We start from the raw sequence: 13,303 nt of genomic DNA on the forward strand, positions 1-13,303 counted from the left end.
GTATTTCCTCCCCACGGGGTATATCCTAGTTTAAAGGGAGTGAAGCATCCTGATTGGAGGGTTTAGATATCCTTATAACTCATTCCACTGAGTTCTGTTAACCCTTTGCCTTCATTCACCCCGCGTGTGGCCTGATGTTGGGCATTGTGTGAGGAGAGGCCTCAACAGGCTCCGGCTCACCCCGGTGCTCGCAGGCTGTCACTGCATCTCCCATCATCCGTGATTTTGCAGTAAATAAAATGCCCTTGGGGGGGTGTTAACACTTTCAGCGCCATTTGTTTCTGTCCGAATTATGTGATGCCAGACTGCTGCACTGCGCAATATGTTGGCGCTATATAAACCAATAAATAGGACCCAGCCGCATGGAGGGGCTTTTTCTTGGTGGGGGATTTGGCCCCCGTGTGGCCTTCCTTCCCATCACTGCCAGGATAGTCTGTTAGTCCTAATCAGTCGACCATGTCCCGTTTGTTAACCCCCTACCATCTCTGCCAGCAGACCACTCCTTGTGTCCACGACTGCTCTAGAATGCCATTTAACCCCTTCATGGTGTTACCTGATCGTCAGCTCTTCTGCCACCCCCCCCGCCCCCTTTGCATGGTGAGTCCGGTGGGCAGTGAGGGGGTTAACCCCGCGGTGCGTGGCTGTAACATGACTTCATGCCGAGTCCGGTGACTGGCACCGGCTTCAATTCTTCCCATTTTCTTTATTACAAAGCGATAACTGTTTAGAGTATTTCTTATTTATTTTCCAACGTTTCCATGGAAACCGCATCAACCTTATGTCACCACGTGCCACGGGGTAAATAAAGGTCATTTTACACGTGACGCCCTCTACGTGACATTTGCCCGGTCCCCTCGCTAATTAGAGCGTCTCTGATTATCCCCCCCCAGTCGCTAATTAGAAGTTGATGCTGATAGATTGGCGCATTAATGAAAGGCTGCCCTGGCACGCAACGCATTTAACTCTCTCAGTGCTGGGTAAGGGTGGAACCAACTATGTAATACTAACGATGACTCCGGTAGAATCGCTTTTTCATCTCATCTGGGTAACCTGCCCCATCTGTCCTGTGTGTTCGCAGCGCGGTGACCTCGCGAGTGCATCTTGGGGGGTATCTGTAAGTTGTTTGCAAGAAGCCCCCGTCTAGTCGCCCGTTTCTCCTGCTGTAAAAACCTTAAGTCGTTTGTCTCATCTTAGATTCAGGAGCCGTATGTCTATCCCATGCATGTTTAATACCCTTGCTGTATTACCCTCTACCACCTCTGCTGGGAGGCTGTTCCACTTATCTACCACCCTCTTAGTACAGTAAAAGTTCCTTGCATTACATGAATCTGAGTATTTATAAACGCCGGGTGCAGCCGCCGCTCTGAAGATTTTATATTCTGACTGTCTGGATTTGCCTCTGTGGGAACGATAGGGTTAAATGTCCTTTATTATGATATGAGTAGGGTACCCCCCCTCCAGATTTGCTGTGCTCCGGATCCCCCTACAGATCCCATCACATGGACCTTCCCTCCATATTATTGTTTAATCTGCATGCAATTCCTTACAGCTTAACCCTTAACTTCCCTGGCAGTAAATATTTAAAGGGACCCAACCTGCCTTATTGTGATTAACACTTTCATCTCTAGGTTCCAGCAGCGGGACAGACTGACGACCCCAACAAACTCCTGAGCCCCGTGTGACCCCCTGACTGACATCACTAATAACCCCCATTTAATCCCCCCCCCCCCCATAATGTCCTCTTCCGTCATGGTTTGCATACACCGGTTGCGGTTCGTCTCAGCGTGTCGGCCGCTGGCTGTGTGTGATGTGTGTGAGCACCCCCCAGCTGTTCGCACTTCAGGCTCCGTGTCGGTTAATCCCGAGTCTTTTCTTTGCCGCGTGATCCTCTCCGGTTTCAAAACAAATCTCCAGCCTGAGTGTTGGGCGAGGAGGGGGCGTCCGCCATCTGTCATCCTGCGGATCCACGGGGCACTCGTACGAACCGGCAACGATCCGTCCGGGGACTGAAACTATCAACCAGACCTGTGAGGGTGGTGGCTACACTGGGCAGCCTTCCAGTGGAAGTGGTTGATGTCCGTCCACTAACGGAATATCCAAAATATAAGCCCAAGGGCCGAAAAATGTCGCATGTCTACTAAGCTGTGAGGTTCCGCATTTGGAATTTAGTTGCCAGACCGACTTATCTAGGGTCCCAGCCTCATTTGTTTGTGGGGAGCTTGAGATGCATCGGTAGCCGGAGTAGATTAACTTTCTGGTTTACAGACTGTGAATCAGATGTGAAAGGTGTGAGCGGTGATGCCGGTCGCGCTGCCGGTACTCGCACGGTGAGCCGAGGCTTGCGGAATAACATCTCTGTCCTTCTCTCCCCCCCTCTCCAGGTGAAGCCCTCCTAAGATAAACCATGAGCGCGTCTGCCAGTCAGGGGGTGATCACGTCCCCTCCGCCTCCCACCATGCCGCACAAAGAGGGTTATTTTGACCGAATCGATGAGAACGATCCCGGCTACATCCGCGAGAGGAACATGTCCCCGGACCTTCGGCAGGACTTCAACATGATGGAGCAGAAGAAGCGGGTCACCCAGATCTTAAAGAGCCCGGTAAGCTGGAGCCGTGCCCACCCACCCCCTAGCATCTGAAGGGTTAAGCCTGCGTCACTTTAACCTCCTTAAATGACTTTAACCTCATTAAATAATTTGGGCTTTATTAGTAATTATTAAAGGGACCCTCGAGCCGTCAGACACTTTAATGCGCATGAGAGCTGTGAGGTCCCTTTAAAATTCACATGGTGCCCCGCCCCCCCTTGCAAATGTATGGTGGAAGCCCCCCGGTATGTATTTGCCCCCAGTATGTTTGCCCTTTCCCTGCACCTGCGGTGGGAGAATGTTCCTGGCACTGATTGGCTGCGTAAAGCAACCAATCAGTGGAAAGCACAGTCAGACATGGAGGAGAAGGGCAACTGCAGCAGCAGGGCAGCCTCCTCTGTATCGGCTAAGTGCTTTTCACTTATTTTATATAATACTTTTAATATGCGTTCTTCTATAACCGGGGGGCTGGGGCATTAGACTGTCCCTTTAAGGAATTGCGGGGGCCAAGTGCCCCAGGGGAGCTCATGCGCCTTCTGTACCGGGATCTCTGGGTCTGTTATTGAGACGGTAAGAGTCGCGTTTTTGGTTTCATTAGTAGCTTTTGTTGATTGTAACGGGAAAGTCGGGTGTCCTGTGCCCCCCCCCCCCTACCGAGGCCGGCCCTTTCAGTCCAGAATAAAATGTCCCCCCTCCCCACACCTTCTCTTTGGCTCCGACTCCTGCTGCCGGCTCGGCGCGTCGGGCTTTAAAACTTTTTTCTGTCCTCCGCTCGCTTCATTAGATAATCACAAAAGCGGCTGCTCAGCGGGGAGAGAAGCCGGGAGCGGGATCCCCAAAACGTTTAACTCTTTACTCAGGGCACTTTGAGTCGTTAAAGATGAAGTTCCACCTGTAGAGATATTCATAGCGTTGGCAGCGCTTCCAGCTTGGTGTCAGAATTCCGTACGGCAGCATGCTTTCCCCGAGTCATTGGAATGGAATTACAGGTCCTCGTCGACTAAACGGTGGGGTTACGTTCCGATGAATGTCTTAATCGGATATCGTCCCGTGTCATCTTTGGGTAATCAGGTCAATGTAGCGAATGCACCTCGTTATCAAAAAGTGCCGCAAAGCGAGGATCTGTGTTTGCAGCAGTGAGTATTAAACCCTAGCGGTCGGCTTTTGCTGCCGGTCGGTTGCCGCTCGTTACTTTTCTTCTTCCAGGATTCCAGCAATTACTGGAATAGCGGGAGTTCTTCCAACGTTCTTTAAGGGGCCACAAAAAGAAGAGCCGGGCCTTATTTTAGGACGAGACGTGCTGTTTAGCGACAGGTGCACCATATTTTTAGTCGGCACCGACCGGCCGAGGTCGTCCGTCAGTCTCTCTCCGTTTTTTGGAACCTTCTTAGCGTTCCGGAGGAGTAACGTTCTATCGTACCGGCAGACGCGGAACCTGCAGACACTTCCAAATAATATATAAGAATATTATTAGAATAAAAATGAATTCCCCGACTGATCCTCCGCGCCCCGCGATGACTACCTCTGTCTCCGAGAGTCAGATTGTTTGGTTAGAGCTTTTGGCCGTGAAGAATAGAATTTGCACACATGGGACCTCTTAATGAAGTTTGACCCCTGGGGGGGGTTGTTATGTGACTCAGAAGTGACTGACGGGTCCCAGCAGGCGGGGGGGTGGGTTAGGGTACATCCAGCAGAAATCTGAGTTTTCCAAAACTTTCCCGGGACCTTTGTTTTGAGAAAACTGAAGAATTTAGAAATATCTATCAATAAAAAAAATCTATATATCCCAACAATAAATATATATAATATAAAAATAACTTTACTGGGGGAGTAGTGGTGAGGTTTTTGGGGGGCACAGAAGGGCATCGGTTACCCAGTTATATTCCCCACACACTGCAGGGGTTAGCAATTATATATATATGTATATGTATGTATGTATGTGTATACCGTATATAATGTGTGTGTATTCGATTTAGATTGCATACGAATTCCGCAGCGCCGTACAGTAACATTGTTGCCCTCGACAGAACAAGGGGGGTCCTGGCCTGTGTTTGGCTGATAAGGGGGGGGGAAATCTGGTTGCCCTGTTTGTCCCCAAATTCTTATTTTTTTTGTGGGGTTTCCATGCTTGAGCAGACAGCGCGCCCTGCTGGTGACTTCTGGTCATTACACCTTTATGCCCAGGCGGGTTTACAGAAATAATTTCATAGAATGGAAGAGGAAAAGTTATCCGGCCGATTATTTGTAACCCGAAGCATCTTAACTCCTGAAACATGAAATTCTTCTTAAATGCTAAACACAAAAGCTTCCGGGGGTGGGGGGGGGGTTTGGTGCCAGTTCCGCTGGGCTCCCCCCCCTGAATTTTTCTTTGATTTTGAATTTTTTTTTTTTCATATGAATTTCTATTGAAAAAGAATAAGAGGGGGTAGTGGGGATATTCAGTCGCCCATTAATAGTAATAATGCAAATATTTTCCCTTAATTGTTCCAGTAATTTTTATACGGGAGTTTCATAAACAGAACATCGGAAAACGGGGAAGACTGGATGCTGCCGAATGGGGCTGATTTGCCGCTTTTGGTCTCGTCTTAGATTCAGGAGCCGTATGCCTATCCCATGCATGTTTAATCCCCTCACTGTATTACCCTCTGCCAGGAGGCTGTTCCATTTATCTACCACCCTCCCGGTAAATTGCTAACAAATCCCAAAGTGCTGCGTACGCCTTCTGCTCGCATGCAGACACTTCTGGTTTAATGATTTGGCGCTCGAACGTGTAGATACCTGCGCTCTGATTAAGAGGACGGGGTAATTAAGGTAAATCACGGGTTGGCGGGTTTTCAAAGAAAGTGTCTTGGCGGTGCCGCACCGCGATTGTTCAGGCTGCCTTTTCCCCTCCCCATTCAAAAAACATATCATTCTAGTTGTGTCTATTTATGAATGAAATGGGTTTTTGGACATTAAGTGACATCACAACCGATATCTAACCGTCCAAAATCTGTCTCCCGGGAAGTTATTAACCCTCCGGGGCGTGTGGTTTGTGCAGCGGTGTTTTATTGCCCTCAAACACCCTCCGGGGCAGCCAGTGTTGAATGGCTTATGTAGCGATGTTTTATTACCCCTCAGGGTGGGTCCATGTTGAATGGTTTATGTAGCAGTGTTTTATTAACCCTCTCTGTGCTGTGCAGGCGTTCCGCGAGGACCTGGAGAGTCTGATCCAGGACCAGATGAACAAGGGCAACAACCCCACCGGTCTACTGGCGCTGCAGCAAATCGCCGATTACATCATGGCGAGTTCCTTCGCCGGATTCGCTTCCTCCCCGCTCAGTAAGTTTTTCTTTTTTTCCTCCCCTGAATAATAATTTTTTTAATTACATTCCTCCTCGATCTTTATATTACGGCGAGGCTGTTTCTGAGGGTTTTACACAGAAGTTGGTGAGTCTGAGTGAGACGTATAGTCGGGGGGGGGGGTTTATGTATACATTTTCGGTGCAAAAGTGGGACTATCGCCATGGTAACGTATTAACAGATACTTCTCATTGGACCGTTCTGTTGATGGTAAATGCCAGATTTGGTATTTTATACATTTCATAATTAAGTGCCAACATTACATTGGTTTCCACGGTGATTGCACCACATTTAGCACTAAATGCCCCCCTATTCTGCCTGTGCCTCCACCCTTTGGCTAGGGCTAATATGTTTTATTACCGCAGCCTGGTTAACCCCTTATAAATACAGACAGGTGGGGGTGAAGTGTCCTGTCTGGCATTGTGGCCCCTCTGGCCGCCGTACTCCTCATTAGGGCCCTTGGCTGAATTTCAAGACCTCGTGGCCCCTCGTATGATCTTCTCAAGCAGTGCCCCCCCCTTCTCACGGGTGGATTTAATTACTGCAGTTTCTTTATTATTTCACCCCAAACAATATATTATATTAGAATAATTTGATACATTTTCCTACGATTAAAGGAGAATATTTAATGTGAATAAAGCACCCTGCGCATTAGGGGGGCATCCTGTTGCCGTTGGTTACTACGCTGAGCGTCGGAGATAATTTCGATTTGAAAACCCAGGTTTAGAATTTTCAGTGACGTTTCTGTATTTTTCTTTTTTTGCATAATTTTTCTTCTTCTTCTTCAAGGAACCGCATGCAGCCCCCTCTCTGACCCCTCTCCCCATTACTTGCATGCAGATTCACATAAACACCCGGCCTGTGAGTACCAGACCCCCCCTCCCCCCCTGCACTCATCTCCGCACCGCTTCCCGCACCAATCTTCACTGAGTAATTCCAGTTAATCGTTTTTTGTTTTTGGGATTTTTATTTTTAATTTATAATCCGGTGGGCATTTGTTTCGCTTTGCGATGTGTTGCTCAATCTGCTGGCACTCTACATGTTAATTTTTTTTTTTTTCTTCAATTTCTTCCCGCAGCAAACGCCAATTCTGTTTTTTAAGTGCCGTGTAACGTTTTGCCTGATTTTCTTTATTTTTTAGGTTTGGGGATGGTGACCCCCATCAATGACATCCACGCCTCGGCAGAGGCCACGATGGCCAAGGGAGAGAAGCTGATTCGCTGCAAGCTGGCGAGCATGTATCGCCTCGCCGACCTGTTTGGATGGGCGCACATTCCAAACGCCTTCATTACGGTAACGGCCCCCGTCTCAAAAACAAAAAAAAAACAATAAAAAAACCGGCTCGTTCTTGGGCATCTTTTATTATTATTTGTTTTATATAGCGCCATCAAATTCTGTAGCGCTGTACAAAACAATATATATAGGCAGCTAAACAGATTTTTACAGCTGCTCTGAAACTTAAGTATTAAATATTCTTTTTATGGAACCGGAGGGCAGGTTCCTGAAAAAATAGCTTAATGCTGGAGCGCGTTTTATATAAAATCTAATCCACTCGCTACTATTTTACGGATTAAATTCCTCTGAAGTTCTGCTTTTCCTAACAGTGGTTGTACCGTTTCGGGGCCAATGTGTTAAATATTCACTACTGTTCAAAAGTTTGGGGTCACTCGGCTGTTTTCATGGAAAACAAGGAAATTCTGTAACATAATTACAAAAGGGTTTCTAACCATCAGTTATCCTTTTAAACAATGACACAACGTACCATTGGAACCCAGGAGTGATGGGAATGATAAAGGGTCTCTATACGCCTCGTTTTTACCCGGGGGTTGGGTAGATAAAACCTTCTGTTGCTTTCCATAAGATCCACGAAGGCGCGTCCGGCTTCTCATCGCTCTGTCCTCTGCTTTCTGTAGGTCCGAGTCAGCAAAGAGCAGGATCACATCCTCATCGTTCCCCGAGGCCTCTCCTTCTCCGAAGCATCGGCCTCCAACCTGGTACGTGCATCGAGTGTGACCCCCGGAGGCGTCCCGGGGAACTGCGGGCAATCGAACGTTCTTACAAAGTAACAAGAACGTCCATCGAGAGACCGGAAATTATGTGGAAATTTGGGGGATTTCTTCTCGAGGAACCCGAGGACGTCTCTGAGACAAATTACAAGAGGGAATTTTAATTTCAAGGACTAAATATTGGAACAAGAGGCCATCGTCTAAAACTAGAGGCTTAGATGAAATGGAAGGAGGTTTTACTTTTTTTAGAGGGTGCTAGATAAGTAAAACAACCTGCCAGCAGAAGTGGTAGAGGCTGATACAAGTATTACACGCTATTAGCCTCTACCACTTCTGCTGGGAGGCTGTTCCACTTATCTACCACCCTCTCAGTAAAGTAAAACGTCCTTCCATTAATACAGCTCTGCTAATAAGCCTCTACCACCTCTCATGGGTGGATGTTCCATTTATGTAACACCCTGTAACTTTGCAAATGGGAAATATTATAGTAAACTAATACTTTTCAGACTCGGCTGCAGATTAACGTTTCGCTCATCCTGTCCCCCCCCCCTTCACTTTGCAGGTGAAACTGAACATTATCGGAGAAGTAGTGGATCAGGGGACCACCAATTTACGGATCGACTCTTCCGCCTTCAGTCCTCATGCCGCCATCTATTCCATGCGCCCCGACGTGCGCTGCGTCGTCCACATCCACACGCCGGCCACCGCTGCTGTGAGTGATGATCATGCGCGGATGCATCACCTTATCGGGGGGGGGTAGCATTCCTCTAATCTACCTTTGGGGCAGTTGGGTTCACAACATACTGAGTCTTGGGGCATTTGTTTAAAGTCTGTCCTCTCTGCCCCCCCCCCCAGGTCTCCTCCATGAAATGCGGGATCCTCCCGATCTCCCAAGAGGCGCTGCTGCTGGGCGACGTGGCTTATTACAACTACCACGGCTCCCTGGACGACCTGGACGAGCGAATCCAGCTGCAGAAGGCCCTCGGGCCGAGCTGCAAGGTGCGGGCGAGCAGAACAGCATTTATAGTGTAACGCGGCGTCTTGCGGCCGCCCCCAAGTAAAAATAAACCTAAATAAACAGGAAAAGCAAATCGTACAACAAAATAGAACAAAATATCTGCACTATTGGGCTTTATGGTCCCGCGCAGGCGCAGCACGGTGTTGTCATTGTAAGAACGCGCTATATCTATTCCCAGTACGCTTGGCTTCAGCTCATTGTTAATGTCTGACAATCGGCATTTTAAATTTCCTCGCTGGAGCAGCTTGTAAGACTTCTGCTGGAAGGCCGCTCCCTTTATCTACCACCCTCTAAATGATGTAATATTTTCTTACATCACATCCAAGCCTCTGACTGCTTGCTCCCCTGTACTGGCGGGGAAATATTTTAGACATCTGTTTTTTGTGTTCTCGGTATGTTCTTGTTTTCCATGTCACAGCTCTGCGTGTTCTCTGTATGTTTTGCGTGTTGTGGCTCTGCGTGTTCTCTGCGTGTCTTGCTCCCCCGTGTGACTGCTCTGCGTGTTCTCTGCGTGTCTTGCTCCCCCGTGTGACGGCTCTGTGTTCGTGCAGGTCCTGGTGCTCCAGAATCACGGTATTATGGCCCTCGGGGAGACGCTGGAGGAAGCTTTCCACTACATCTTCAACGTTCAGCTGGCCTGTGAAGTGCAGGTAACGATCCCCGTAGTTTTTGCCCCTTAATATTTTTTCAGGCAGCTGCATATCAGCCGTTTGTATGATTCTCGCTCTGTTATCTGATCCCCGATCTACTAAACACCCCGACTCCTTATCATACTGCCTGTGGGGTACAATAGAATGGCTCGGTCTCAATCACCGTAGAGACTCACTGACTGGTGAAAGTCTTTGAAGTAACGGACTCCGTTAGCATTGCCGTAAAGCATCGGCTCGGTGTGGTTCCCTTATCGTTGTGTCTCACGGCCGGTCCCGATCTCCCTGCCGCAGGTACATGCCCTGGCTGGGGCAGGAGGGATGGATAACTTACTGCTTCTGGACATGGAGAAGTATAAACCCGTGACGCACGAGCTTGCCGCCGACGGCGCTGGAGGAGTGAACATGGAGGGGCAGCACAAGTGGAAGATCGGGGAGCTGGAATTCGAGTCCCTGATGAGGATGCTGGATAATCTGGTGAGTGCCCACTCCGTTCCCTCTTCTCAACCCAAATGTTGCGAGGACCCCTTGATACAGACGGTGAATCGCAACATGAGTAGCTTTACAGCTTTATGTCAAATCCATAGTAAGAAAGCAGTACGTGTATTGGGGGTACAGGGCGCTCCTAGCCGGGGTGCATGAGGGCCAAATTGCTGAAGAACCCATAGCGCTTGAGCGCCTGACGGGATCGGCCGCTTGGCTCATCTCCTCCTATATTCTTCTCCGCAGGGTTATAGGACTGGCTACGCTTACCGCCAGCCGCTGGTCCGAGAGAAGCCGCGACACAAGAGCGAGGTGGAGATCCCCGCCACCGTCACGGCGTTCTCCTTTGAGGACGACCCGGCTCTGCTGCGCTCGCCCCTGCGGTTCCTGGCGCAGAAGCAGCAGAGGGAGAAGACTCGATGGCTGAACTCTCCCAACACCTACCTGAGAGTCCACGTGCCCGAGGAGTCCCTGAACGGAGAGATGAGTCCACGGACCAAGATCACGGTGAGACCCTCCGCCCTACCGACGGTCTCCACCGTCTACCCCCTTCCAGCAGTTTTGTTTTTTTTTCTCCCCGTATTCTATAACGAACCCAAAAAAACACGAGACCCGATGAAAGAAACTGTATCTGTGATTTGATGTCTCGTTAACTCTTTCAACAACAGCCCATGCGCGTCGTATAAAGCGCCTCCTCTCCTTTGTATTCACAGTGGATGAAAGCTCAGGAGCTGAACAGGGCGTGCGGAGAGTATCCCATCAAGATAGAAGATCCCAACCAGTTCGTCCCATTAAACACCAATCCGACGGATGTGCTGGAGAAAAGAAACAAAGTGAGTTACAGAATGGCTGCCGGGACTGCGTTTAATGCTTCATGGATGTTCGTCGCCTGCATCGGGGTGCCTGCCGCAGCCCCCACGCATTTCACGGCGATGTTACAGTTATAAGAGAGTGCGGGATATTCAGAACGTTCTTAATTCCAAACTGGAATAAATAAAATGTTTTATAAATTATTATCTTTAAAGAATTGGGAGAGGGTGATGTTCGTTCTCGTTGATCTGAAGTGCTTGGCAGTGAAAGGGTTTCTCATTGTTTTTTGGTCCCTGTAAAAAGGCCAAAAAATTAACCCTTGCATGAAGACTTTGGTATTTTCTTAACTTTTTTTTTTTTTTTTTTTTTTTTTTTTTTTAATAGATCCGTGAACAAAACCGGTACGACCTAAAAACAGCGGGACCCAAATCTCACGTGTTGGCCGGCATCGTAGTGGACAAGAAGCCGAGCCCTGTAAGTCCGTACTGTATCCCTGTCACTCGCAGTCTTTAGTCTGTCTTAAATACAGAAATTTCCCCCGGACGGTATGGCTGACTGTACATGAAATGTGTAAAACGCTCTGAGCCTGGCTTAGTAGTTAAAGCCCCCGTGTCTGACCTCTCTACAGCCTATGCAGTTCGAGGAAGATGAAAACGCGCCGCCGCCTCCTCCCAACCCCTTCAACTATCTCCTGGAGCAAGAGACGGAGGGAGAACGGACGGGGGGCGACGTACCCGGTGAGATGGTTTCTCTTCCCTCGCTTTTAAACCGATAATTTGCGGCCGTCTTTAACGTCGCTTCCTCCAATCAATGATCTTCTGCACGTTCTGCCTCCTGTTCAGCATATTAACCCTTAACACCAGTCTGTCCGTCGACTGCGTCGGACTCTCCCGCGATCCCTGCACGATGTCTTGCATGCCAGCTAACGTCAGTCTTAACCCTGCAGATGCTGAGCATGAATTAATTCTGGACGATGCGCCCGCTGCCCCTTTAACTCAATCTCCACCCCAGACTCCAGAAACTGAAACAGGTAATCAATGGTGTCTTCAGCCTAATCTGGGTAGAAAGGAGCAAGGATGGAGCTCAAGGAGCGTCTGAGGAGCCCAGGGGGCTGTAACCCCTTTTTAAAGTTACCCCAGACTAAGAAATAGTGTTAGCTGTACCACAGACTGAAGGAAATGATGGGGGGTGGGGGGTATGGCCATGAAGGCATCAGAGATGTTCTGCTGGTTTCCATCGCTTCTCCTTCACACCTAGAACCTGCCGGCAGATCGGCCCCATCTAGTCTGCCTGTTTTTTCCTGAATCGGTCCTCAGTCTCGTTTTAGGTTCAGGATTTGCCCATAATATAATAATATATAAATATAGAGCTAATATTCCTCGGTCTTATTCACCTTGAAATTGGGATTCAGTTTCTCTCCACACCTTCTCCTATCGCAGACGACCGCAACTCCAGTCCTCGCTGGCCGTAATATTACAATTTCCCAGTTTAAGCGCAGGCATCGCCATTAAAATGCTTGTTTTCAGGCAGGGATCCATGGGGTTCCTGGGCTGTTTGTGGCCCTCGAGGACTGGAGTTAAACATCTGTCCAATAGGAAACCACAAAGTGTGTGGCTCCTGGGCTACACTTTTGCCTTTTTGCAGGAAATATAAAATACATAATTTCTACCCTGCGGAAGAGCTCACTGTGATACTGTATATTTGGCTTATGTATTCTGTTTATTTAAATGGTATAATCTAACAGGATTTAAATCGGCCTGTTCAAGGGTGTGGCCTGTTCTCTGCTAACCTTAGTTCCCGCCCCTGCAGAGCCATCAGAGGACCACATGAATGACACAGATTCCCCCGCTGTGGTGGTAAATGGCAAAGATGGCAGCCACGAGGGTAAGGATGACCTGACAGTGCGGGTGAGCCACTTAAGCGTGGGGGAGAGCGTGGAGATCACGGTCAGAACCTCTGAGAAGATCATAGAGGGCGAGCTGACCCCCGAGGGATCCCCATCCAAATCTCCCAACAAGAAGAAAAAGAAATTCCGCACCCCGTCCTTCCTGAAAAAGAACAAAAAGAAGGAGAAACTGGAAGCATAACTGCCAAATTTGCTTAGAATGGGAGGGGGGAGGATTCTGGGGGTCTTAAGTGGGGGGAGTCATTTAACCCCTTGAATGCTAGAGGGGCAACTCTTTTTATGCCCGATTCTGCTGATGAGGATAAAAGGTCTGCTCTTTCTGTGTCACTCGCTGTAATCACCCCCTCGCCTTTACCAACTCCATTCAATGCTGGAAAGGTCACTCCGGGCTGCGGTCGGAGCACACCGGCCCCCAAGGGCCCACCCTGACTTCAGCTCAGCGGACTGAAAACCGTGTTTATTCTTTTTCCTGAGTCCGTTGCTGTGTAAAATTGGTTTGCTGTTGGG

The 13,303-nt window shown here is 48.8% G+C and overlaps 1 protein-coding gene across 4 annotated transcripts; it reads left to right on the plus strand.

The window, feature by feature from the left end:
• Positions 1-2,386: 2,386 nt before the first annotated feature.
• ADD3 (adducin 3) lies at positions 2,387-13,005 on the plus strand. Of its 4 annotated transcripts, none has more exons than XM_053450528.1 (15): positions 2,387-2,599; positions 5,767-5,905; positions 6,716-6,787; positions 7,068-7,219; positions 7,840-7,920; positions 8,495-8,644; positions 8,788-8,931; positions 9,502-9,600; positions 9,892-10,074; positions 10,327-10,587; positions 10,794-10,913; positions 11,275-11,364; positions 11,519-11,627; positions 11,837-11,920; positions 12,700-13,005. In XM_053450528.1, the coding sequence occupies exons 1-15, from the start codon at positions 2,405-2,407 to the stop codon at positions 12,975-12,977; spliced, it is 2,157 nt and encodes a 718-aa protein (XP_053306503.1). In that variant the 5' UTR covers positions 2,387-2,404; the 3' UTR covers positions 12,978-13,005. The 4 variants fall into 4 exon arrangements, with proteins under 4 accessions (XP_053306503.1, XP_053306506.1, XP_053306505.1 ...); XM_053450531.1 differs by lacking the exon at positions 12,700-13,005 and adding an exon at positions 11,962-12,065 and having other exon boundaries at positions 11,837-11,930; XM_053450530.1 differs by lacking the exon at positions 11,837-11,920.
• The last annotated feature ends 298 nt before the right edge of the window (positions 13,006-13,303 follow it).

This window comes from Spea bombifrons, chromosome 11, assembly GCF_027358695.1.
Source record: "Spea bombifrons isolate aSpeBom1 chromosome 11, aSpeBom1.2.pri, whole genome shotgun sequence".
Lineage (NCBI taxonomy): Eukaryota > Metazoa > Chordata > Amphibia > Anura > Pelobatidae > Spea > Spea bombifrons.